Raw genomic sequence first — 26,445 nt, forward strand, 5'->3', positions numbered from 1 at the left:
GGGTACTCAGCAGCAGATCTGTGTGGGTTCGGAGAGGAAGGACGGGAGTATGATTCTTTGAGTTTGGCCGGTGAGGAAGAAGCAGATCCAGTCTAGGGCGGTTTCCTGTATGCAGGCGTCGTGGAGTCTGGCGATAAGTTTGCGGTGGGAGACTTGTGTCGAAGGCTACTGAGAGGTCTAGTAGGATTAGGGCCGTCGTGTGGCCCTGGTCGAGGAGAGTGTGGATGTCATCTGTAGCGGCTAGGAGGGCAGTCTCGATGCTGTGGTTGCTGCTGAACCCGGATTGGGAGGTGTCGAGGACCGAGTTGGATTCTATGAAATTCGTGAGCTGGATGTTGACGATTTTATCATGGACTTGGCTGCGAAAGCGGGGGATAGAGATGGGTCTGTAGTTCTTGCAGTCCGTTGGGTCTGCGGAGGGCTTTTTGAGAAGGGGCGTGACTTCTGCGTGTTTCCATTCGTCGGGGAATGTGCCAGTTTCACAGGTAAAGTTGATAATTATGTCGTAGTTCAGGTGCTATGCGGCGGGCACATATCGGTGGGGGCTCCTGAGTGTATGCTCCTCATGGTCTTAGCGGTGTCTTCTGTGGAGACGGGTCCAAGTGGTGATGGTAGGCAGGCTGGCGTAGCCGGTGGCAGGTGTAGTGTCAGTGCCTTGGTTCTGTTAGTCGAAGTTGTCGTAGAGAGTCTTGATCTGATGGAAGTAGGAGCAGAGTTTGTTGCAGAGGTCCTGGGAGGGAGGGGCGTCTGAGGTTTCGCTGGGGGGTTTGGTGAATTCTTGTATGATGCTGAAGAGTTTTGTAGAGTTGCGGGAGTTAGAGAGGATTCTGTCCTGTATGAAGTTCCTCTTTGTGGATTTGATGCGTAGGTGGTGTTCTGTCATGGCAGTTTTGTAGGCGGTGCGTGCTTCAGAGGTTTTGCTGTTACTCCATGCTTTCTCGAGACGTTGGCACGTGCGTCTGGATTCTCGGAGATCGGTGGTGAACCAGGTGGCTTTCGTGGGGCTGTGTCTGTCGGAGTTCCGGATTGGGGCAAGCATGTTTGCGCATTCGGTGATCCATCTATGGAGTTCGTTGGCTGCCAAGTTGGCGTCAGTCGTAGTGGGTGGAGGAGCGCAGAAGAGGGTGGAGTTGAGGTGCTAATCGGTGACCTTGTTCCAGTGCCTGCGCAGGGGCGCGGTGTAGGCTTGTGTGTGGTGGGTTTCTAGAAGGAGAAATGGACGCAGTGGTGGTCCATCCAGAGGTGCTGCGTGGTGTGGGTGAAGCGGATGTTGTTTCCACCTGCGAAGAGGTGGTAAAGGGTGTATCCTGCCTTGTAGGTGGGGGTGGCAACGAGCTGTTTCAGTCCAATCTTGGCGAGATTGTCCAGGAGGGCGGTGGGGTTGGGGTGGCGGAGGTTGTCAAGGTGGAAATTCAGGACTCCGAGCAGTACGTAGTCCATGGAAACGAGGGTGTGGGGGTGATGAGGTCCGTGATGGTTGTGGTGCGTGGTCCAGGAGGTCTGTAGGCAAGGGTGCCGCGTAGAGTCGTTCTTGGAGTTGGTCTGGATCTGGAAATGGTGGTGTTCTATGGGGACGGGGAGTCATTCTTACAGGCTTTAGTCGGAGGGAGATTTTGTGTACAATGGCGAGTCCACCTCTAGGGTGGTTGGGGCAGTCCTTCCTCTGGATCTTGTACCCGTTGGGGATGGCGGTTGCGATGTCTGGTGTGGAGCTGGCGTTGGTCCAGGTCTCTGTGAAGAAGGCGACGTCAGCGACAGGGTGTCGAGGAGGTCCTTGATTTCTACAGCGTGTCTGTGTAGGGAGCCTATGTTGAGGAGGATGTATCTCAGGGGTTTGGGCTTGCTGGCATCCGGAGGGTTAGTGGGAGTCCGGAGATGGGTGAAGGTGTGGTAGCAGTGTCGGCAGGAAAACTGGCCATGGGTGGTGTTCGGCATCAGCAGATGTTTGTTCAGGGGTTGAATGCGTGGAGGACAGCTGAGTCGTAGTGGTGGGTGGTTGGAGAACCAGGGTCCCTGGCGCTGGTTGCGGACGGGCGCAGACAGGCAGTTGGGAGGCAGGATCGAAAACCGGCAAAGGGGGGGGAAGGGGGGGCAAAACAGGAAAATAAAAACAAGCTAGCAACAGGAAAACGGTACAAGAGAGACAAAAAGGCACAACCAGACAAAATGCCAACAGATAGACAAAAAAGGCAACAGACAGACAACAGGGCACAAATAGCCAAAAGCAGAAAGGCACAGATAGACCAAAAAGAGAAAAGCAACAGAAGGCTGGCAGAGCAGACCAGCAGAAGAGCAAGGCTCTCCCACTGCACCACCAGGGATGAGGCGCAAGGAGGAGCTTGTGGGTGCAGGAAGCCCTCGAACACCTACCTATAAGCAGAGAGGTGCTAGGGGCAGCGGTGCAAAGACGGAGCTGCACGTGGAGAGAGCAGTTTCCCTAACCACGAGGTCAGAGGTCTTGCTCCCAAATGAGCTCACTTCATTATGCTTTTCAACAGAAAGTGGGCACATCACTAAGAACATAGGCTAGTTAGAAAGCTGACTCTCATTACAAGCCATCCATCCATATTAATTCAAAAGCGTTACCTCTGAAATATAAAAAACAAAAATGGCAAAAATCACCAAATTCGAAGCATGGAAACACTTTAGATTAGCATCATATCTAATCAGATAGCCCATTCATGACATCAAAAGTAACCTGTCTGCATTTATCAGCATTTGTAGGTTTTTACCATTTCTAGTGCATCCTAGTATTTTTGCAACTCAGGGAGTGTGCCCTTGGGCCCTGTTCAGTGGTTTCTTGATTACACAGTACAACATTCATTGTTGTAAGGATGGAATAGGGAGAAGACTTCAAATAGTACTTCACATATGGTCAGATATTGGAAGACTTTTTAAAATACCATTAAAAGCTAAATATATACAATGGAGCAACCCTAGTTTGCAAGTGGTATTTTTGGACCATGACACAGAGGTCCCTGGAAATTGTTGGCCAGCTCTTTGATGAAGAAAATTCATGAGATTCAGACACTGAACTGCTCAGCCAAAAATCTACGGATCCAAACATGCAGTCTAAATATAACTGTAGCATTTAAGAGCAGTCTTTGACATACATTTCAATATATTATCAATGATGTTGGCATACAGGTGTAAGATTAAGTTTATCAAACATAATGGTATATACTAAACATAGATTAATATTTTGAGAATAATGCTGCACTTTTGGGAGCTACTATTAGCAAACCAGACAGCTAAGGGTTGAACACTCGATGTGGCATCTGGGTGATCTACAGGTCAAGAATTATATTCCCACGAGGAGAACAGTTAAATAGATAAATTGAGTACCATTAAATTAGTAATAATACAACTGCTATTTACAGTGTTTACAAAAAGTGAAAACTGCAGTATTAGGCACTATATAAAAGCAAAGTTTTATCAGATGAAGTTAGTGGTGGAGATCTGGTACATACATTTGCTTACTGTAACTCTCAACTGAAATGGGTAGAGGTCAGGAGGAATACTCTTTAACCAGTAACTTATTTGGGGTACAATATGCTGCTATCACTGTGAAGAAACAATCTAGAGGATCAAAGATAAGATTGCCACCTTCAAACTTATTTGGGCAAATTAGTAATTAAACAGAATCAATTTTCTTCCCTCAAAATGACATAATGTAACGTGCTGAACGGACATCACCTACTTTGCTGTAGCTAAAAGTAACAGACTCAGTTTTCTCCTTCACTCATCTTAACAAATGCTCAGAACAGATGCACGATTAGTGGGGTCAAGCGAAAGAAGGCAAAGTTGCAAAAGCTGGTTAAAAAAAATCTTTATTTTACATATTTAAAAACATAAATAATATATACAGACATTTTAAATACCACCTGCTACCCATGGGCCTCCTCTCTGTTTGCTTTAACAACGTCAGCTTGATAAAATATATAGATGTGCACCACTGATCGCTTGTCTCTTTTGTAACACAGGATGTGGTGTACATACAACATGGAGTAGTCCCACAAGGGATGCATGAGAACCTCCACTCAGAGGCAAGAAAACAAAATTAAAAACGTAGGACGTGCGGTTTACAAAAGTCATTGGTAAAAAAAGAACCCTCACTTTAAGATTATGGAGGCCTTAAACATGAGAACTTTGGCAACAGTTAATGAACCGCTCTATCTATGCAACCACTGCATATTAAAAATGGGAATGTACTTTTTGCTCTGAAAGCATTTTCGAAACAGCATTGAGAAAGAAAGTTAAGTTTTAAGGCCAAATCTTTTGTTTCAGTAAGTTGAACTATACTGTTAACGTGGTACAAACATGCTAAACAGTTGCAAGGAAAGCGGAGCATGAGTGTCAGTACTATGCAACAATTCCATGACACATAAGGCGGTGGTCCAGGGTGACGAAACAACGTAAAGAAAAAAACTCTTGAGACGCAGTCTCGCACCATTTCAAAATGCAGCGGCAGAAAACAAACTCAGAGGGCAGGAGAGATTTTTAATCTTCCACTAGTGCATCCCAAGTAAAATAAAATTAAGGGGTTCAAATTGTAAAACATTCCAGCAGCAGAAAAAAGTAAGAGGGATTTCCAAGTTAAAGATCGAGGTGACACTTTACGGAGGCCTTGCTTTATGGCAGAATCAATCGTGCGCACCTATAGTAAAAGGGTAACGGGGAGGGCGTTTATATTTACATTAAGGAATGTTGCCTTACAATGTCCTGCTGGTATAGGAGAGCAATGCAAGTCAAGTTGCTGACATTTGGAGTCTCACAAGTTGACGCCTTAGAGTGGGCTCCACTTTCAAAACCAAGTTCTTCCTGCAGATGCTTGATGTTAGCATAGGCGTCTGAGGAAGCTCCATTCTTTGGGTGTGAAGTGGCACCTGTAGAAAGCACAACGGCTGTCGAAGCACTGTCCTTGGCTACTGCTGCCCATTGTTTATTAAGGACAGGATGCTCATCTTTTCCTCTACCTCTTCATTGGACTTGGGCGCCACGCCAGTGCCTAGGCCGTACAACCTCCCACAGTACTTGGCATCATCAATGTGATCTTCGAAAAACAACTATTCAGAGGAGAGGAGTGCAAGAAGTTAGTGCCATCCACATGTGAGAAAACCAAGGTTACGAATGTCTAAGGCATAAAAAAACATTTTTTAAAAAGAGAAAAGGATTACAAGCAGCTTCTCTTGTCTGAAGAAATGGAGTGATAAAACCGCAAAATATGTCAGCTGGTGAGTGACACTAAATTATCCAATTAGCAATGCCCCTGGGTTCTCCCCATGTTATCTCTGTGGTATTAGTGCTCCATAATGTCTATCACAGGCCTATCTAAGGAGGATACTGTATGCATTAAATACCCTTTATTCATGACCTTTATTTAACATAACCTTGCTGTACAGTTTCTACTGCGCCATACAGGCCCAACCAACCTTGTCACATTGAGAAGCAACAATACTGCTAAGGATTTCTGCACCTATACTGAGAACATTAATTTCTGAAATCCCCCTCATCCATTTCCACTAAATTTTAAAAAGCGGTCTGTATTTTCTCCTGGATATCAACAAAATTGCAGATTTCATACCATCTGCAACGTACATGATTTTTTAAAGGTTTGTAAGACTACAAGATTAATCAGGTTTCATCAAAAGGAAACCTGATCAGAGCCCTTTAGCTATAATTATTTAAAATATTAGTAAAATTAAACGGGGTCATTTAGGACCACTAGGAACAACACTTCAAGAATTTGAGAAAAGATTGCCCTTACCCAAGCCACGCACTAAAATGCTAAGCGATAATGCTCTAGCAATTGTCAAAAGAAACTGTGAAAAGTAACAAACTTTTACGTCATTAAATGGTCTTTTAAGTTTTAAAAGGGCCACTTAGCCACATTAGAAAGTTTGATGGGTAACAGGATCCGAGCCCAGCACTCTAGACATCAGTCTCCTCTGATGTTACTATTCCCAAAACCTCAACCAAGATGAAGGAGCTATATTGTATGTCACTGTAAGATTTCATTGTGAGTGTCAACTGAACAATACTAGTCCGTCATTTCCATTCCACTGATGGGTGTTCTGCCAATCAGACATAACAGTGGAAAATGTAAAATAAGGTGACTCCACAGACTGCTGATGATCAATAAATACCTGGCAGCACCCCTTGCTCTACCCACCCCATTGCCTAACCAATTGCAACTCTCTACCCAGACTGAACAAACCACCTTATGACTATCCTTTAAAACCTGAGAAGTTTTGACACAACTATTGTTCTTCGTGTTATGGTGACTTACAAGTCTCTGATACCTATTAGAAGCCTGTTTAAAGGGTTTGGACAGGTATGTTTAAACAAATGGTTGTATTTTTCTGTTATAAATATTGCACCTGGTCTACAGACCACTGAGAGCAAGATGCCTGGTTTTTGTAAATGTGACACTTGGAAATGGGATTAAACTTAAATGATGCTTTTTTGGAATCCCTATAAACAAAGTTAACTATTCAGTTTAATTAATTTTCTCCCATTTCAAAGTGTTGCCTTTACACACAGCAGATATCTTGCTCCCAGGGGCTGGTACCAGTACAGTGCCATGTTTAGAACTGAAAATACATCAATTTCTTTTTTTAAGTGGGAGAGATTTAAAGTGTCCCATATCATGAACATTTTTGCAGAATGTTTTCTGCATTCTAAATAGCTCCCATTTAAAAAAACAATTTGTATTATATATGTAATAGTGCCACATATGATGAAAGGTATTCCAATGCCACAAGTACACAGGCTCTCAGTCACCAATACACATTTATACTATTCATACACACACGTTCACACAACCCCAAAGAACACACTCTCACTGACACACATGGCAGTCCGGTCATATTGCCCCTAGTCAAAGTATTTTGTTCAAACCATAGCATCTGGCTCTATGGACATTAGGTTTAAAGTCAATGGAGCTGGGTGTCTGGTAACAACTCTTGAGTTGCTTAGCCTTCAATAGCTCACAATGATTTTCACTGATCAGAAGTAGCTCTTACTACAGAATTGGTTGGAGACCCCCTGCTCTAGAATATGTGCTCCTGTTCCCCTGCGTGTTGACCCCCACCCCCTTTCCAGGGTCATCGTCACCCCAGTCAAACCCTCCTGCTAAAATTCCCCCTCAGCCCTGCCCAACTGATGACCATCTAAGGCAATCTGTTTTTTACTCCCGGTCAACAGCTCATACACAGTTTCTGGATTATGCATTCACGTAATCTAGTTTTTACTGGCCTCCTGGTTTGCGCTTTCCCTCAGATCTGAGTTCGTATTCTGGACTACAACCTTATGCTGTACATTGGTTTTAAATTGTGCCAATCATCTGGTATATCTGGAGATATCTCTGATCTGGCATAACCCCCACGACTAACAGGCATTGCCCAATTTGTTCATCCTTTTATGAATTGATATCCAGCTTTTTTTTAACCAGTATATAACCTGAATATTATTAAAACGAATAAATATGTTTAAAAAAAAAAAAAAAGAATTGGCGTACAATACAGAAATCCACTCGGTTAATCATTCAGTCGAGATTTATGATAATCTACCACACACTGAAGACTGTACTCAAAATTCCTAAATCCAGTCTATTTAAAACAAATTTGTGTTGGTACTGTAATCAAAACATAAACTTCCTTGTCCACCTAATGTTAAACTGCAACACATTTCTCCCCTTCTATTAAAATGTTCAGAGAGAACTCGAAAGATTTTATAGGCACCTACTGGCCCTAAAAGCCACCCAGTGAGTTTTTGGTAGGATCTTCTATTAAGAAGAACTGGCACTAAAAGAAAAACTTATTACTGCATGACCTTCTGAGAGTAATAAACGCAATGTTATGCCATTAAGAAAAACAGAAACAGTCATACCCCTCATGGTTGGTGTGGATCTACTACAAAAGGCACATGGACAACCTATCTTTGCTAAAGTGCAGCCGTGTATCAAATGGGGAAAAACTCCGAGATTGTCGGAATCACTATCTAGAGAAAGCAGTACAGGATGATGACAGTTCTGTAGTCCACCTGCAGAGGCTGCACCCATGCTTCACATATGAGCTTTCCTGTTTTTTACAACTCCTTCCAACTACTACCCACAATATTGTGTAGCAATATGGAATTCTTCACTACAGCTTTCAGATTCCAACATCTAAGTGCGCCGGGTATGCCCAGACGTGGGTCCCGTGCTCACTGTGCCATTGGAATCAAGTTATACTGGCTGATGAGGGGTGAAACCCTGCAACCGGTCCTAGGATGCTAGTTTCCAGTCCAGGGAGGACCTTGCTTGGCAGTTCGGGCTGGACTGTTCCCATGAGGCACAGGGTCAAGACTGATTAGCATATGGCCTGGTCTAAACTGGGGTGACATTGTGAGCAAAAGAATTATGGATTTCACCCAGATCTCTTGACTGGGGGTGAATGTTTGATTTGTTCTGCATTCCGTCCATCAATTGTGTGTCTAGAACATCCCCGCCACCAAGCTCTTAGGGACACTTTTCCTTCACCCTCCTATCTATTTTCATAGATAATTATTGCATGTATTCCCTGCCCAATGAGTCAATTGATTTTGTTTGCTAGGTTTCTATGATAGTTATGGTATTTGAATGGTATATGGAAAGCTTGTGACTGATCTACTCAGACCTGAAGAAATGCCATGAAACAATTAGTGATGTGAACTGGGACCTTTTTCGGGCATGTCTGAATTGTGTTTACTATATGAATGAAAAAGTGGAAATACACTTTAAAAAATAAACAAGAAAGGAAGAAGAGTATTGCTGCAGTTCACAATTGTCAGAAAATCCCAGTAACACTATAGGTAAGCAAGAGGCCTCACATTAATGTACCTCTTTCATTCGGAAGAAGGCCATCCCTGTAAGCAAGGAGTCAGAGCCTGCCTGGTGCTGACGGCCAATGCGCTGGAGGTCCAACTGGTCTGCCACCTCCTGGAGTCCCCCCTGGGAAAACATGAAAGAATTAAAACTTTTTTATGCCATCCAGACAATCAAGGAGCTTCAACATCCCGGTCCACAGCAAGTCAGAGAACAGGAACTACTGCTTGTCCACAAAGGCTTTTATACCTTTATGCATAGCCTGCCAAGGAGTCCAAACACCTGTCAATACTGTACACTGACAGGCAGCTTAAATGACAGCATACAGCCACATGACATTTATTAGGAGCACACAACGTGCTGACTTTCAATAATCATCTTTTACGACACCCATGACTGGGCCTCAAAGGAATTTCAAACCATTCTGCTACAAGTTTTTGTACCAGACAGTCACTATTCTTTTAATACAAATACATAAAAACTGCAAGTAAAGGTTTTTTCCAAATTGCTTGCTAAATAGCACACTGAGTTTCTTCCAAAGCCAGTGGCAGTTAATTAACGTCAGAAGAGAGCAAGCAACACGGTTAACGAATGCGATTAGGAAAAGAGTAGGGGGGAATGAGCACAGCCAAGTCAAAGCTAAGTTTCTACCCACAAAAGGTGTATTTGGTTGTAACAGCTCGAAAAACGGTAAATGTGATCTATAAAAAGAGGACGGGGCAGTGTCCTGAGTCTGCATTTAAATAACTAAAATTATTACAATAACAAGAAAAGAAGTACCTTAATAAAATGTGAAGTTAATGCTCCGAACAGTCTCTGTAGAAAGACACAAAGGACCTGGATTCGAAGAGACCCCCTAAAGTGGCCAACATTCCTACAAGTGGGAATTACTGATCCAGCTAGGATTGGTAATTCCTCCTGATTGCAAGTAACAATGCTTGGAGAATAAAAAAGAAAATGTTAAGCACCGATTCCTACAGGTTTCCCTCACATTCCAAAACATTTGCCCTGGGCAGATTTCAGCATGTAGTACTTGATGAATAAAGTGCAGGTGTAATGGGAGGACTGCAGTTTTACATACTATTGTAATAAGAGACAGAGGTCAACACACCAGAAGGAATAGGTTTTCATCCACAACCTCGATTAGATTTGTCCGGATTAAGATCATTAAAACTAAAATACTTTGCTTAGCAGAAAACTACATAGTGGTGCAAATCCATTAGAGTCCCTGCCAGAGGCCCCCGTCCACTAATTCCCTCAGAGACTCTCACTTCTGGCAGAAAAAACGATACAAACATGTCAATTCTTAAAAGTCTGATAAAGGGTGGCTCTGATCGATATTATGTAGTAAAACTAACCTATCACATAATGGATATTCAGTTCTTTCAGAGGTCTTCTTCTCCTCTGGATGAAAACAATACATCTAATCAAATATCCAAAGAAACCAACAGGGCAATTTTGGACTATGGTATGATAAAACTAAAATAAGCTTGTGCTCCATATGTCTCTTGGCCTCCCAGCCAGGCTCCCCAACCCATACAATTCCCAAAGGACAAGATCGCTCAGACCTTCAGATTTTTGCAGCTCTTCATCAGATACTTGACATCGTAGATGGATGGAAAGAAGAGATTCAGGATATGGAAGAACTCGTGCTCTTCTTCGGGCAACCGAGAGTCTGTCAGCAGTTTCACCATGTAGCCAAAATCATAGCCGCTAGCATACAGAGAAATAATGAACATAGCAGAACTATTAAAGACCACAGACAGAGGAAGTACACACAGTTCAAGGAATAAAACTGATGCAAATAATAGCAGGAACAGGCAATCTAAAACGTTTAACAGACTGCTACCAATAGGAAGGTCAGTGTGCCAAAGGTCAATTGATCCTTGCAATAGTAACTAGTACAAATACTCTAATAACATGAGTACCTGGTCTGAGTTTTTCGTTAAATGATTTTTTTGAAGCTTGACTGAAAGTTTGTAAGATTAACTGAAGAGAGTGAATTTGAATTCCATCTTTGTTTTGTCATTGTAAATGTAATTCCTGTTATTATAGATTGTGTAATAAGGTATTGTATGGGTGAAACTTGTTGGACATTTCATGTCTTTTAGATTTTGCGATGTAGCTACTATTGACACCACAATCAATATTCACTTTTTTTATTTATTTTGTTAGGAATTTTTCAATTTTTTTTTAACATATGTATAGCTAGAATCAAGTTGAGAACCATTTTATGACCTTATATTATTAATAAGCACAAACGTGTGAGTGTCGTACGTGTACTTTACTGGCAGACTTTGTACAAATTTCAAGAGCACGACACAAGCCATTGCATCTAGTATCAGCACACCATGCCGTCATCCAAACCCAGACTGCTCTCACCATCATTAATAAATTCATAAAAATGGCTTTTATAAAGACCATCCTTAGAATTTTAGGTTAGCCAAGCGGGGCTCATTTATAAAATAAAAAAAACTTTGCATTAAATGTACAACAAAACAAATAGGCTCCAGAATCTGACAAATGCTTTATATACATCCCATCTCACTAGGTATGAATCATCACATGCTATTGATGTAATAACCTAGCCCAAAAAAAAAAAACATGTCTGACACTGCAGTACGGCATTTAATTAAATAGCTATATTTTGCCATACTATAGGCAACTAAAATATACTACCACTAGATAGGGGAGGTACATTTGCCCTGTACAATCCATGATAGTCCTTACACTGCTCACAGATTTGATCAAACTTCTTATTATAGCTTCAGCTTGCATATGTAAGTGGTTCTGCCATTATGGACCAATCCATATGTTTACAGCAACTTTCAAAGATCGCATGATATAGATTTCCCTATAGGTAGGCAATGTCTTTTCGAGCTATCACCAAGCCAACATTAATGAATGTCCCATTAAGTTTGGAAACTGTTATCTCTCTCCACAAGACTCAACAGGGCCAGTTTCGCAGAAAGCCCAAAGGGAGTCCCTAAAATGTTTCAAATTCAGCATCTACCCCCCCTTCAAAATAACTGAAGGTGTGGCGTTCACAAATTTTACGAAATAATAAGGAAGCAGAACCTCAACCTCTCAGGCAAATTATTAAGTGGTCTTATGCACAACAGACATGGTGCAGTTTCTTTTAAACTGCGTCGACCTGAATCACGATCTAACAGTCCCAACTTTGTGGGATATGAGAGACTTGTAGCATTCCACTTCACTAAGCAATTCTTGCTCAGTTTCCAATCAGGACATCCCTGCTTCACTGGATGCACTGGAGTAAATCAGGTAGGAGAGTGTGGAATGACAGATCTGTGCTGCAAGTCCATTGTACTAACCCTTCTATCTTGGTGAAAGTAGATGTCCGATACCCATCATGGGTTGTTCCGTATGAAATATGAAAACCTAGTGAGGTCATTCTTTTTGTACAGCGCAGGACTATTCATCAGATGGAAATGGGGACCCACTTTAGTGCAACAGATCCAAGGTGGAAAGTTCAAGGTGAAGCACGGACCCAAATAGTGCAGTTTCGATATTTATTTAGCTCTCGCAGCAACCTCTGCAGCCATGACGTGATTTGACACTCTTGGTGTCTTGATCACATGACGCGCGCATCATGGGGAAGGAGAACCCAATAGCAATTCACAAAAGTAACCTTGACATGAAACTACAACATTGGTGGGAGAAAAAAAACTCAAATTATGAGGAAAGGAAGTATCTTACAACTGAGCATCCGATAATTGCAACAATTTACTTTCTCCCAAAGATACATACGCATCCCACGAAACCACCGGGGAGACCAATTATTTCCGCAAAAGGGTCACTACTAGATCCAATTGAAAATTTCATAGACAACTTTTTGGGTCCCTATGTAAAAGAATTGACATCGTATTAGCGAGACACCAAAGACCTGTTAAGAATTGTGCAAGAAATCACTTGGGTACCATCATACAAGTTAATCACAATGGGTGTGATCTCGTTATACACAAATATAAACAATGCAATTGGCTTAGCAGCGTGCAAGTACTTTCTAAAAGAACGAAATATACATTTTGCAAATCATAATACAATGATATTGGAAATGATTGAACTACGTTTACCACAAAATGGATTCATGTTCGGAGATGAAATTTATGTACAAAAGGATGGGACCGCAATGGGATTTTCCTTCAGTCCAAATTATGCGTGTCTCACAATGGGCTGGTGGGAACAAAAGGTGGCTTGGAACACGAACAATGACCAATATGTGGAGAAGATAATATCATGGATGAGATACATAGACGATCTCCTCATAATTTGGAATGGGTCAGAGGAAGAATTCGACGCATATTTTAACATCTTAAACACCACCACCACCACCACCAACCTGTATTTTACATACAACATCAGTAACAATAGAGTGATTTTCTTGGACACAGATTTATATAAGGAATAACATACTGCATACAACGTTGCACAGGAAGGAAACGGCAAGTAATGCAACGCTACATGCGGACAGTTTCCACCAAGCCACGTTAATCAAAAATATTCCATATGGTGAACTGCTCAGAATAAGACGGATATGTTCGGAGGAACATGAATGGCAGAAACATAGCAAATTGTCAATGATGAGATTCAAAAAAGAAAATATAACAAAAAAAAGGTACTAAGATCATGTCTTGAAAAGAACTGAAATTATAAAAAACAAGAAGCCACCACAAGACAAAGAAAAAGACGCAATCTGATAAATAACAACTTTTTCCACAGAATCAAAGGAGATTGGAAAGATAATACGGAAACATTGGAATATATTGTGCCTGGATTCCTCAATGGCTGAAATAGTGGGAAATCATCCGAAAATCAGCTATAGGAGAGCAAAAAACCTCAAAGATAATTTGGTACACAGCCACTTTGTAGCAGAGATAAAACAAAAGACTTGGCTAGATACGAAAGGCTTTTACAGATGCTCCACGTGTAAAGTCTGTCAAATCGCCCACAATACAAAAGACATCACAATGGCCAACAAAAAGAAGTGGAAAATAAACCAATTCATTAATTGCAAAAGCCAATATGTCATCTATATAATTGAGTGTCCCTGTCAACTTAAATAAGTGGGGAGAAGAGTATGCGAGTTGAAAAAACGTATCCTGGAACACGTAAGGGCAACAGTGAACAAGGATCGGAGCTATGCTGTTGCAGAACACATGGAGAAGTGCAACGAAGGGGACTGGAAACAATTGAGGTTCTATGCGGTGGAAATGGTCGATTGCCATGTGAGAGGTGGCAATCGAGAAAAAACTCAGACAAAAAGAATCTCGTCGCATATTATCGTTTAGAACTCTGGTACCTTATGGCCTTAATAAGGACGAAGAGTTGTACTCACACCTATAAAGAAATTGTATTTAGAAGAAATGGCATCATAAACTTTCGACATTACACCATTTTAAACTGTACAGCTTACCTTAGTTATGAATAACTATTAATTCTCTCTCTGATCGCAAAATTGTAGTCACTAATTAAGAACTTGGGCAACACAATCAGTTTTAGCAACACATAACCAACTGTCATTAGTGTCCACCTAATAGATATGGAACTAATGAAGAATGGGTTATACTAAGGGATCAATTGGCCCACTAGAGGGCTTAGAGCAAAAATAATAAGGATATAGGTGAATGAAAGACAGGATACATTTAGCATCCAGTAACCCAATACTAGTATTTTTGATAACCATTACCCACTAGAGGGAAGATAGTGTTAGTAAAAATAGGGATAACTGGTAAAAAAAATGGTCACTGTATATGTAGTCCCACTAGAGGGCTTACAGACACGTAATTTTAGAACTAACGTGAATTATCCTTTCTAAGTTTGCAATAAGCAACATAGAACCCACAGAAGGAGGAACACGCAATGAAAGTCAATAATATAGGAGTTGTTAAATCCTCCATATTTTCTTTACATTAATCAATTGTTTAATTTACATCAATGTTATTAATTGTAAATAATTAGGTGGACCGAAAAAACCACTTGCACAATCACATTATTTTGTACAGTCACCAATTTCAACTGCACTTATACACTGCACTACAAAAACCATAATGCAAAGCATGACCAGCCAGGATATGAGGTAACATCATGTGATGAACTTTTAAATGATGCACTGGTTGGAATGTTTGTACTACCCGTGACAAGGTCTGTGAACAGTCTGAAACACGTAGGGTTAAGAACCTCTCAGGCTATGCCTTTGCCTGAATAAATACAGAAACTGAACAACTTAATTACAGGTGAGTGCGTGTGGAAAGTTCTTGGATGGGAGCATTGGAAGATAATGTTTTAACGGCTGGCTCTGCCGTCTCCACTAACCGCACCGTTACAGAGCGCTGGATGCCCGAAAAAGAGCAGCTGCTGAGGAGAATATATATATCACACTTCACCTTGAACTTTCCACCTTGCCCAGAAAGTGTAGCACGGACCCAAATAGCGTAATTTCGATATTTATTTAGCACTCGCAGCAACCTCTGCAACCATTACGCGATTCAACACCCTTGGCGTCTTGATCACATGATGCGCACATCATGGGGAGGTGCATTTTAAACCATTTTTTGACAGCTTTTTTTCCGAGTGATTAAAGTGACAGTGCAGTAAAACAACATACAAGGTCCATACATAAAAAACAGATCACAGATAAATAAATATATCAAATGTGGCTCATGCTGGCTACGATGTATCAAATCACTGGTAAATGATGTTGTATTACAGGTTAAGGGTATAAATACCGCATAGATCTTGAATTTAAAACATTCCATTCAAATAGTTTAAAAATCGTAATGTCTGTTTATATATATATTTTATATACACACACACACACACGAGACACACACACATACTTCACTGTTAAAGAAAAAATGAAAAATAATTAAAAAGATAGCCCAAAAATTAATTACCTCGAGATTAATCCCAAATTAATTAGGAAGCAAAGCAGAGTCGGGAGAGGGACACCCCAACCTCATTCACAAGAAAAGACAGTAAATTACAAGCCACAGCCTTCACCCTGGCCCTAGAGAGTATATTTAGTAGAGAGCAAACAGAAAGCCAAGCCAAATGGCTTGATAGCTCTCCAAGGCTCGTATATATGGACAACCATGGTGGCGTCCAGTGTTCACAGCCATGGCCTCCAATACGTTTTGCCAAGCTTTCAAAGCCAGCCCAAATGCCATTTAAGACTGCACCCACATACACCCCTGGGGTCAACACCATCCTCTCCACACCACAGCTTACCATTGCATGACTCCTGGGTCAGCCAAAACAATGAAGAATCAGTTTCCAAGAGATTCCCTGATGGTTCCTCACCTGACACCAGAGGTACAGCAGGCGCTTTCCAATTTGTGGCCGACACTGCTCTCCCCCACTTACAGAGACTCTTTAGTCTGTGGGCCACAACAAATCCTTCTCCTCTTATCAGAGCCTGCTCGATGAGACTAAAGAAGAGCCATACCAGACGATATACTCTAGGTAAACACCATGCTTTCCTCACTGAATAATCATAGAACCCTGGGGAAAATGGGCTTACAGAGTGACAACACTGCCTCACTTCTTAATGAAGCCCAAGCCAGGCACCGAAATGTCATCCAAAGATCATACATACGACTCAGGCCAAATTTAAAGTTTGGCAAACAGAGTACTCGCCACAAACGTGGCTAAGTACCCTATCTGCCAAATGGTCAGTCCGCCTGCTATCGTTAGCTCTTACACTTAGCACCAGATGGATTACATGAGGCCTTTGGTACAAGTAATAAAGACTGTCCTCCCTATATAGAACAGACAGACAGAAGTACTTTTTTAGGTCTCGCCTAGCGAATGCAGCGCATGCGCTGCTCTCACGAGAACCTTTTGGAATCGATTCCGCCGAGGGCTTGCATGCACGCGTCTGCATGGACAAACATATCTTTTGGCAGTCTACGGCACCCCCCACACAGTCCTGCTCCCTGCTGACGAGAGGCAACTACCTCGAAACACGTGTCCAGGGATGGCATTTATTATTACACTTCGTAGCATAGGTGTACTCGCCGCTGCTACTCTATCATCCAGAATCCTATGGGGCTACTTGCTAAAGACCAGCGGAGTGCGACCCACGTGAAAATAATGTTTGAAGCTCCCTGAGCGATTGGCTGACGAGCCTGGAGTCTGCACCCGCGCGCCGCCACGAAAGGTACTTAAACCTCATATCTTTTGGCAGTCTACGGCACCCCCCACACAGTCCTGCTCCCTGCTGACGAGAGGCAACTACCTCGAAACACGTGTCCAGGGATGGCATTTATTATTACACTTCGTAGCATAGGTGTACTCGCCGCTGCTACTCTATCATCCAGAATCCTATGGGGCTACTTGCTAAAGACCAGCGGAGTGCGACCCACGTGAAAATAATGTTTGAAGCTCCCTGAGCGATTGGCTGACGAGCCTGGAGTCTGCACCCGCGCGCCGCCACGAAAGGTACTTAAACCTCATATCTTTTGGCAGTCTACGGCACACCCCCCACACAGTCCTGCTCCCGAGAGGCAACTACCTCGAAACACGTGTCCAGGGATGGCATTTATTATTACACTTCGTAGCATAGGTGTACTCGCCGCTGCTACTCTATCATCCAGAATCCTATGGGGCTACTTGCTAAAGACCAGCGGAGTGCGACCCACGTGAAAATAATGGCTGCGCCTGCCATTTGTCCATAGCAAACAACATGCGCGTGTCCGTAAGGACTGTGGACAGCCCGACGCCATTTTGGTGTCCTACAACAAAAATGCTGTTTCCTGTACGACGTGGAAGGTGTCCTAGCAACGAAAATGGCTGTTATTTATTTATTCTTAACCGGCACGTTTCTTAATAATGCCGCTTACACGGAGTTTGTATTTATTTTGTTGAAACGCGCGCCGTGTAACTTGGCGCCCATTTTTGTGTGTTTTTGTTGCTAAAAAGGCTGCTTTCAGTACGCAGCTTGCCGGGGTTTGAAGAGTTCGGAAGTACGCAGCTTGCTGCATTTTGGTGTTATAGCAATTGGAATGCCGTTTCCTGTACCGAGCTTGTCGTAGTTTGATGACTTCGTATTTATTTTGTTGAAACGCGCGCCGTTTAACTTGGCATTGGCATGCTACTCACTCTCTACCCCTCTACTACTCTACCCCTCTCCTCTACTACCCTAGCATACCCCTCTGCAACCCCTCTGCTACCTCTCTACCCCACTACCCTAATACCCCTCTACTACCCCATTACCCAACTACCCCTCTACCCCATTACCCAGCTACCCCTCTACTACCCCACTAACTCACTACCCCTCTACTACCTCACTACCCTAACACTACTACCCCTCTACTTCCCCACTACCCTACTACCCCACTACCGCCCCACTACCCAATTACCCCATTACCCCACTACCCCCCTATCGTACTACCATACTATCCCACCCCTCTACCCTACTACCCCGCTACTACCCACTACCCCTCCCCTACCCCTCCCCTCTACTACCCCACTACCCCCTACTACTCCACTACTACCCCTCTAGTACCCCTCTAGTACCCCTCTACTGCCCCACTACCCCTCTACTACCCCACTACCCCTCTACTGCCCCACTACCCCTCTACTACCCCACTACCCCTCTACTACCCCACTACCCCTCTACTACCCCACTACCCCTCTACTACCCCACTACTACCCCTCTACTACCCCACTACTACCCCACTACCCCTCTACTAACCCACTACTACCTCACTACCCTACTACCCCACTACCCTACTACCACTCTACTACCCCACTACCCCTCTACTACCCCACTACCCCCCTACTACCCCACTACCCCCCTACTATCCCTCTACTACCCCACTCCCCTCTACTACCCCACTACTACCCCTCTACTACCCCACTAACCCTCTACTACCCCTCTACTACCCCACTACCCTACTACCCCTCTACTACCCCCTACCCTACTACCCCACTACTACCCAAATACCCCCCACTACCCCCCTACTACCTGCCCTACTATCCCACTACTCTACTACCCCTCTATGACCCCACTACTACCCCTCTACCCCACTACTCCTCTACGACCCCACTACCCCTCTACTACCCCACTTCTATCCCACTACCCCCTACTATCCCTCTACTACCCCACTCCCCTCTACTACCCCACTACTACCCCTCTACTACCCCTCTACTACCCCTCTACCACCCCAATACCCTACTACCCCCTACCCTACTACCCCACTACTACCCAAATACCCCCCACTACCCCCCTACTACCTGCCCTATCCCACTACTCTACTACCCCTCTACGACCCCACTACTACCCCTCTACTACCCCCCACTACCCCTCTACCCCACTACTCCTCTACTACCCCACTACCCCACTACCCCTCTACTACCCCTCTACTATCCCACTACCCCTCTACTATCCCTCTACTACCCCACTCCCCCTCTACTACCCCACTCCCCCTCTACTACCCCCACTCCCCCTCTACTACCCCCACTCCCCTACTACCCCTCTACTACCCTACTACCCCTGTATTACCCCACTACTCTAATACCCCACTACTACCCCACTACCCCTCTAATTCCCTACTATCCCTCTATTACCCCCCTACTACCCCCTACTACCCCACTACTCCTCTACTACCCCAATACCCTACTACCCCTATACTACCCTACTACCCCTCTTCTACCCCACTAGCCCTCTACTACCCCCTACTTCCCCACTACTACCCCAATACTACCCCTCTACTACCCCAATACTACCCCTCTACTACCCCAATACTACCCCTCTACTACCCCACTACCCCTCTACTACCCCACTACCCCTCTACTACCCCACTACCCCTCTACTACCCTACTACCCCTCTACTACCCCAATACCCCACTACTACCCCAATACCCCTCTACTACCCCAATACCCCTCTCTACCTCTACACACACACACACACACACACACACACACGTCCTGCAAATGCTGTGTACGGTGGAATGATGTGATGATCGCTACTTGCCCATACAGGTTTGGACTTCTGCTTCTCATGTGCGACTGGTTATCTCTCGTTCAGAGAGCCCCATGTGTTAGGTTGTTGAAATTTGAATAAAGAAATGCATGAAAAAGAAACTGTATTTTAATGGTCCATCAGTAGGACACCACTTGTCATATATGGCATTTGCAGACTACAAATCACAACTCACAGCGAACCCAAAAGTAAAAAAAAAAAAAAGTAAAAAAAAACATTTTCTGCAAGGACTATTGGCGCTCTAGAACAGGAGAGAAGCTATCAGGCTAACCTTAAAAGGGAGCAGCATCACAAAATAAAATGATTGACTAATTGTTGAAACTTCAAACACTGACTCCCAGTCACAGATCTGGGTTTAATCCCTTGTTATTTTGCTTGCCATGTCATCCCAGTTTGGACCCAGCCAAATGCACATCGGTCTTGACCCTGCTCCCTGTGGGAACAGTCCAGCCCGAACTGCCAAGCCAGGTCCTCCCTGGACCTGAAACAAGCATCCTGGGACCGGTTTCGGGGTATCACTCCTAATCACCCAGGCTAGCTTGAATCTAGTGGTGCAGAGAGCAAGGGACCCATGTCTGAGCATACCCGTAGCCACTTAGGGCACACATAGCAACATTGCAAAATAAAATGATGGACAGAGTGTTGAAACTTTCCACTACTTGACCCAGCTCCCCATGGGAACAGTCCAGCCCCTCCCTGGATCTAAGTGGGAAGGGCATGCCCAGACATGGGTCCCGTGCTCACTGCGTCACTGGATTCAAGCTAGTCTGGCTGCTGAGGGGCGATACCACGAAACAAATCCAAGGATGCTTGTTTCTGGTCCAGAGAGGACCTGGCTTGGCAGTTCGGGCTGGACATTTCCCATGAGAAGCAGAGTCAAGACTAATTTGCATATGGATGGGTCTAAACTGGGGTGGCTTGGTAAGCAAAAAAATGGTGGATTAAACCCACATCTTGTGACTTGGGGTGAATGTTTGCATTGTTCAGCATTACGTCCATTATTTGTTCTTTTTTCTTTTAACCTTAAAAGGGAGCATGATCCTTGCCAGGTGACTAAGTAGATTATGCTTCTGAACCAAGCACAAGCATATTTGATAAAGTGATACTGGGCCAGTTCAGGAATTAAATCCAATTTAAACTATAGGCTTTTGTGAGCAAGTCCAAGGTATGCTCTTTCAATTACCAAAATACAGAAGCCTTTTTACTATGTAGTGCTTTCATAGTCTAGACTATTGCTAAGTTGGGGATCCCAAGAGTAATGAGCACCAGCTACCACCGCTATAAGCTTTCACATTCTTATGATTTTTTTCTGCTTTAAAGGGAAAAGGTACCCACAAATTAGAGGAGAAAATGGGGTGAAACACTGGTGGGGTTCTCTATTCTTTGTAAGCTCTACACCACTGATCTGCCAGGGGCCTTGAGCTAAAATAAAAGATTACATGAATGTAGTCCAGTTTCTACATTATAGGAACCTTTTTCACACACAAACGCTAGAATATTTTCCTCTACATTATGCAGACCCTGGAACACCTTTTTGCAAAGCTTTCTTCCATAGAAAAAATAGTAAATATTGTCTGTCCAGGTTAATGGAAACCTAGAAGAGCAAAAAAAGTAATCATATTGGTAAAATAGGACGACTTTGCAACTTCCAAGATGCAAGACTTTCTATAAACCAGATATACATAGGCGTGAAAATACCGGACATTGAAGGTAGAGAGAAAAGGAGCTGGTCTCGTGGATGCACCCCTTCACACAATCCCCTATACTGGCAGTTGCCTCACACAGCCAGTTCTGTTTTACAGATAAAAGGTAAAAAGTTTACAGATCATCGCACCGCCCACAGCTTTAAATGGCAGGGGCAGTAGGTGGGTCTCTTATGACTTCAATGAAGATTACTACATTGCAGAAACAGGACTACGGGTGCAAATCATTTTCATCTACATCGTTGGATCTTCATTGATAGTCAAAAGATGAAATACAGTAGCAAGCTAATTAAAAATGTATCTTTTGGCTAAAGGGCAAGAAGAGATTTAATAGGTAGCCGGAGTGTTAATCATATAGGAAAACACTTGAAAACATTTCTAAGCATTGTGTGGCCTACTCTGGCATATTCTCCACTATCCGTCTCTAGGTATTATTCCTTATTCTTGAGTATCCGAGTCTAGGTAGTAGTGTAGTGAATGTGTGGAGTGATCTCTATGTATCAACTATATAGATTTCTGAGATGGGCACATTTCTAATCTAAGCCATGGTAGCTGGTTTTCCTGTAATGGAATGGGCCTAGCAATGAATTGTTTGGAAGTACCTAGACCTGATGTGTCCAAGTAGCTAGACCTTGTCAGATGTGTCCGTAGTCAACAATAACACTAACATCTCATAGGAAGCGAACCTCAACAAATGCACCACAGCTGAATTCTTTGGAATACGAAAGTAACAGCAACCACGGACTCTTCAGGCTTTTTTAAATGCACAGGTTTATTTTGCAAAAACGCAGACGAAACACTAGAAGCCAGTATTGAGACTATTAATGGGAATACGGCACAAAACAACAAAAAAATGCTATGGGACAGACTCTGGAAATCAATAAAAACCGAAGAGAACAAGTGGTGGGAGGCAACCACATTGCAAAAATACGTAGAAGTCGGAAGAATACCAAGAGGATTACGTATTTTTATAACACCGACGTTCAATGACCCAGATCCAGAACTTGTTAATGAATGGGCGAGTAATAACCATCAGTGCTCAGTAAATATGCTTAAAATGTTGGTAAAATTTGCAAATAAAGAGGTTGAAAGACTTAGCTCAATAATTGAGGATACGACAACTAAAAACCCTGTGCGGACAGGAAGAATTTCTCAAAGAAATGGAGAAAATATACAGAAGTCTTGAAAAAATTGAAAATGACATAAAAATCAAAAAACAGCGTAAATTCCAACGCGATCTGGTTGACTATCAGAAAAGTCAAGTTTTGACCTTTGGAAAGAAATATGATCAACTCCGCACAAATACATCAGTCCCAAATACTATGAACCAGCAAGTTTCTGGTAATGATCTGGAGGATCACTCTAGTACTGACAATCAAACCGGAGAAAGTATTACAAGTGGAAGCGAATCCTCAGCTTTAGCAGACAACATTTCAGTAAAAAACAGCATTTTAAAAGAGTTCAGCCAGATGGCCAAAGGGAGAAATTCGGCCAACAGACAATTCGGGTTTCATGGTCGTGGACGAGGAAACAGAGGCGGAAGTAAGCCAAACACAATAGCGCCAACAGAATTCGAAAGCCCTGTGGGAAGCAGAACAAGGGGACAGATCAAGAAAAAATGATGGAGGAGAAAACAGTCATCAATCTGTCAGAAAGGACATGAAGCCCTATAGAGGTAGATCTTTTAACATTAGGACTTACTTTTTGTCCTTTTAATGACTTTAACTACACACAAAGTCGTATTGATTTATTCCATTTCACGCGGAAATTACGCATTAAGAAATGGTATGCCACCAAAATTACAGGTAACAGACATGAATGGGGAACCCCCAAGTGTAATAACAATGTCTGATGTTGAAACACTGCAGGCTATGAAAGTGTTGGCAGATGAAAGTCAAAACGATGATGATCTCTTTGCTAATTTAATACATGACAATGTCCCTCTAAATTTAAGTGCCAAAACAGGTTTTAAGCCTAAATCGATCTTTCTTCCCCAAATTAAGAATGAGGCGATCGATGTGTTTGAGAAGGGAGTCACACAGGAATTATCCAAGTTGGCCAAAAAGAAATATTACGGGTGGAAAAATGTTTCCAAACAGCAGATGAGTGCAATTGATAATTTAAAGAAAGACCACACCATTGTCATTAAAAAATCCGATAAAGGAGGGAATGTTGTTGTATTATCTAGACAGAAGTACATTGAAGAAGGGATGAGACAGTTAGCAGATAAGGAGAGTTACAACAGAATGGAATATGAAAATTCTGTCAAAGCATTTCAAAAACGTCTTACTGAATGGAAAGACAAAGAGTTATTAGACCAAGGGGAATATGGTTTCCTTCTGTGTAAATTTCCTAAACTTCCTGCTTTATACCTACTCCCCAAGATTCATAAAAACATGCAGAATCCCCCTGGGAGGCCAATAGTCTCATCGAGAGGGAGCTGCATGGAGAACACATCTAGATATGTTGATTTTTTTCTGCAGTCATTTGTCAAAGCGCTACCCTCGTATGTGAAGGATACGGGGGATTTTTTGAGACGCTTGGAAAAGTTTGATTGGAAAGAGGAATTCCCATTGTTGTCTTTGGATGTGATGAGTCTTTACACGTGCATTCCACACGAATTGGGGCTCCAGGCATGCAGACACTTTATGAATGAGAGATCTGTCTCGTACCTATTTCCCACAGAAATGATCATTGAAATGATGTCTATCTAAAACAAAAAAATGTCATGTTTGATAACAAAATCTACAAACAGACCCTCGGTACTTCGATGGGGACCTGCTTTGCGGGTCTCTATCTAAGGCACTGGGAGGAACCGATAGTGAGGAAATTGGATTTCTTCAGAGACAGAGTAGCACTTTGGGTACGTTATATTGACGATATTTTCTGTGTATGGAAGGGGAATGAAGGAGAGGCGAGCGAGTTTGTAGAGGTACTTAACACAAATGATTTCAATTTACGATTCACAAGTCAGTGGTCCAACAAAACCCTTGAATTCCTTGATCTGACACAGTACAAAAACAATAGGTTGGAAAGTTCACTGTTCAGGAAAACCACTGCAGGGAATAGCGTACTCCACGCAAAGAGCTGTCATCCGCATTCCCTCATTGACAGTATTCCTCTTGGAGAACTTCTACATGCCAAACGTAACTGCAGCACGCTTGAAAGTTATGAGAAGGAGGAAATCATTATGACACAAAGATTCCTTGAGAGAGGTTACTCAAGATCAGTAATCAACAAGGCCAGAGCAGAAGTAAGGGATAAAACTAGAGCCTCACTACTGGTAGAAAAAAACGACAGGGAAGAAGATTTGAAAATCAGATTCATCACCACTTTCAGTAGACAGGCATGTGATGTAAGGAAAAGTCTTACCAAATTCTGGCCAGTGTTACATACTGATAAAGATCTTGTCAGTAAAGTAGGGATACTGCCCCAGATTACTTTCAGAAAAGCTAAATCCCTGAAGGACACACTCTGTAGAGCAGTGGAACCAGTTGAAATAAGAAGTCTGGGAATATAGGGGTTTTATCCATGCGAGTAATTGTAAGGCATGCAAAAACAGCACACACAAGAAAGAATGCAAACTCTAACCAGATTCCAAACCTTTTCAGATAACGAAACATACATTTTGTAACACTGAATTTGCAGTGTATGCCTTATTCTGCCCGTGCAAAAAAGCATATATCGGCAGTACTATACATAAGGCAAAGAAAAGGGTATTGGAGCATTTGCGTGCAATAAAAAATGGTGACAAGCAATACCCCATGGCAAGACATTTTCAAAGTCACCATGGGCTAAACAACGCCCTGTTAAATTTCTGTGTATTAGACTCGATACGACTTAATGAAAGAGGTGGCAACAGAGTGCAAGATCTTAGACGCCTCGAGTCTAAATTAATTATACAGTACAGGACTCTAGTTCCTATCGGACACAATTGTGATGAAGAAATGGAAGTTCATTTGGGTTAAGAGAGTACACCGTTTTGGATTTTGTGAGGTACTGTTAGTGTTGCGTATATCCCTATTATAGTTTGGAATAAATCCCTTAATTTGGAGATTTAGGAGAATAAAAGTAGTAAGTTTATTGTCTTTCATCCTGTCTTAGTCAAAGAACGAATTTTAATCAAGTATTTATTTAGTTATAAATCTGAGAAGTGTCTGTTATTGTGGTATAGTGTATCATGTCTATGTAGTTAAAATTATCGAGGACTCTGACTCCTCGATAATTAACCTAGCCTTTCCCCCAGAGTATGCTATTTTCACTTTAAATCGGACGACTAGAGGTGGAGGTATTGCGATGGCCACCAAGCGGTGTTATCCCTGCGAGTGGAAAGCCGCTGAACTTTTGGGGTGTGAGGGTGTCCTATTTAAAATAGCGTTTAGTCACCAGTTTACCTTCTCTGGGTTATTAATTTACCGGCCTCCGGGCTGTGACTCTGTTTTTAGGGCTGCTCTTCCTGAGTATATTAGCATAGAGGCACTAGGATGCGCAAATTTTAATGTTGTGGGAGATCTTAATCTCCATTTGGACTGCCCTTCTTTACCCTCTATTAGGAGCTTTTTGGCGGATCTTGAGGCTTTACAGCTCTCGCAGATGATTACTTTCCCCACACATAAAGGTGGTCATATTCTTGACCCGTTCTTCACAAATCTAGAAGGACTCAGAGTTCTTGGTTCCTCCCAGTTGGTCTGGACAGACCACATGCTGGTGAAAACGGCATGCTCTTTGTCTGACTCTCCTTTTCTATCTCAGGATAGACTTGTTCTTAAACGACACTGGAACAAATTAAGACTGGAGGATTTTTACCATCAGCTCGAGAAGGTTCCTTTAGGTCCGCTCACCGAGGTCGATTGTGGATACGACTCCTTCTGTGAGTGGATATCTGGTG

General features: G+C 42.8%; 1 protein-coding gene across 5 annotated transcripts in view; it reads right to left on the reverse strand.

The window, feature by feature from the left end:
- Nucleotides 1–3,812: 3,812 nt before the first annotated feature.
- CNOT8 (CCR4-NOT transcription complex subunit 8) overlaps nucleotides 3,813–26,445 on the reverse strand; it is a 35,708-nt gene continuing 13,075 nt past the window's right edge. For 3 of the 5 annotated variants that reach the window (XM_085617626.1, XM_085617625.1, XM_085617627.1), the window contains exons 5-7: nucleotides 10,414–10,558; nucleotides 8,861–8,971; nucleotides 3,813–5,066 (exon numbers count right to left, since the gene is read on the reverse strand). In XM_085617626.1, the coding sequence (XP_085473752.1) occupies nucleotides 4,926–5,066; nucleotides 8,861–8,971; nucleotides 10,414–10,558 (397 nt within the window). In that variant the 3' untranslated portion in view covers nucleotides 3,813–4,925. Of the gene's footprint in view, nucleotides 5,067–8,850; nucleotides 8,972–10,413; nucleotides 10,559–26,445 lie in introns of all 5 variants that reach the window. The other 2 variants (XM_085617629.1, XM_085617628.1) reach the window with 1 other exon arrangement.

Source organism: Triturus cristatus, chromosome 7, assembly GCF_964204655.1.
Source record: "Triturus cristatus chromosome 7, aTriCri1.1, whole genome shotgun sequence".
NCBI classification, from domain to species: Eukaryota; Metazoa; Chordata; class Amphibia; order Caudata; family Salamandridae; genus Triturus; species Triturus cristatus.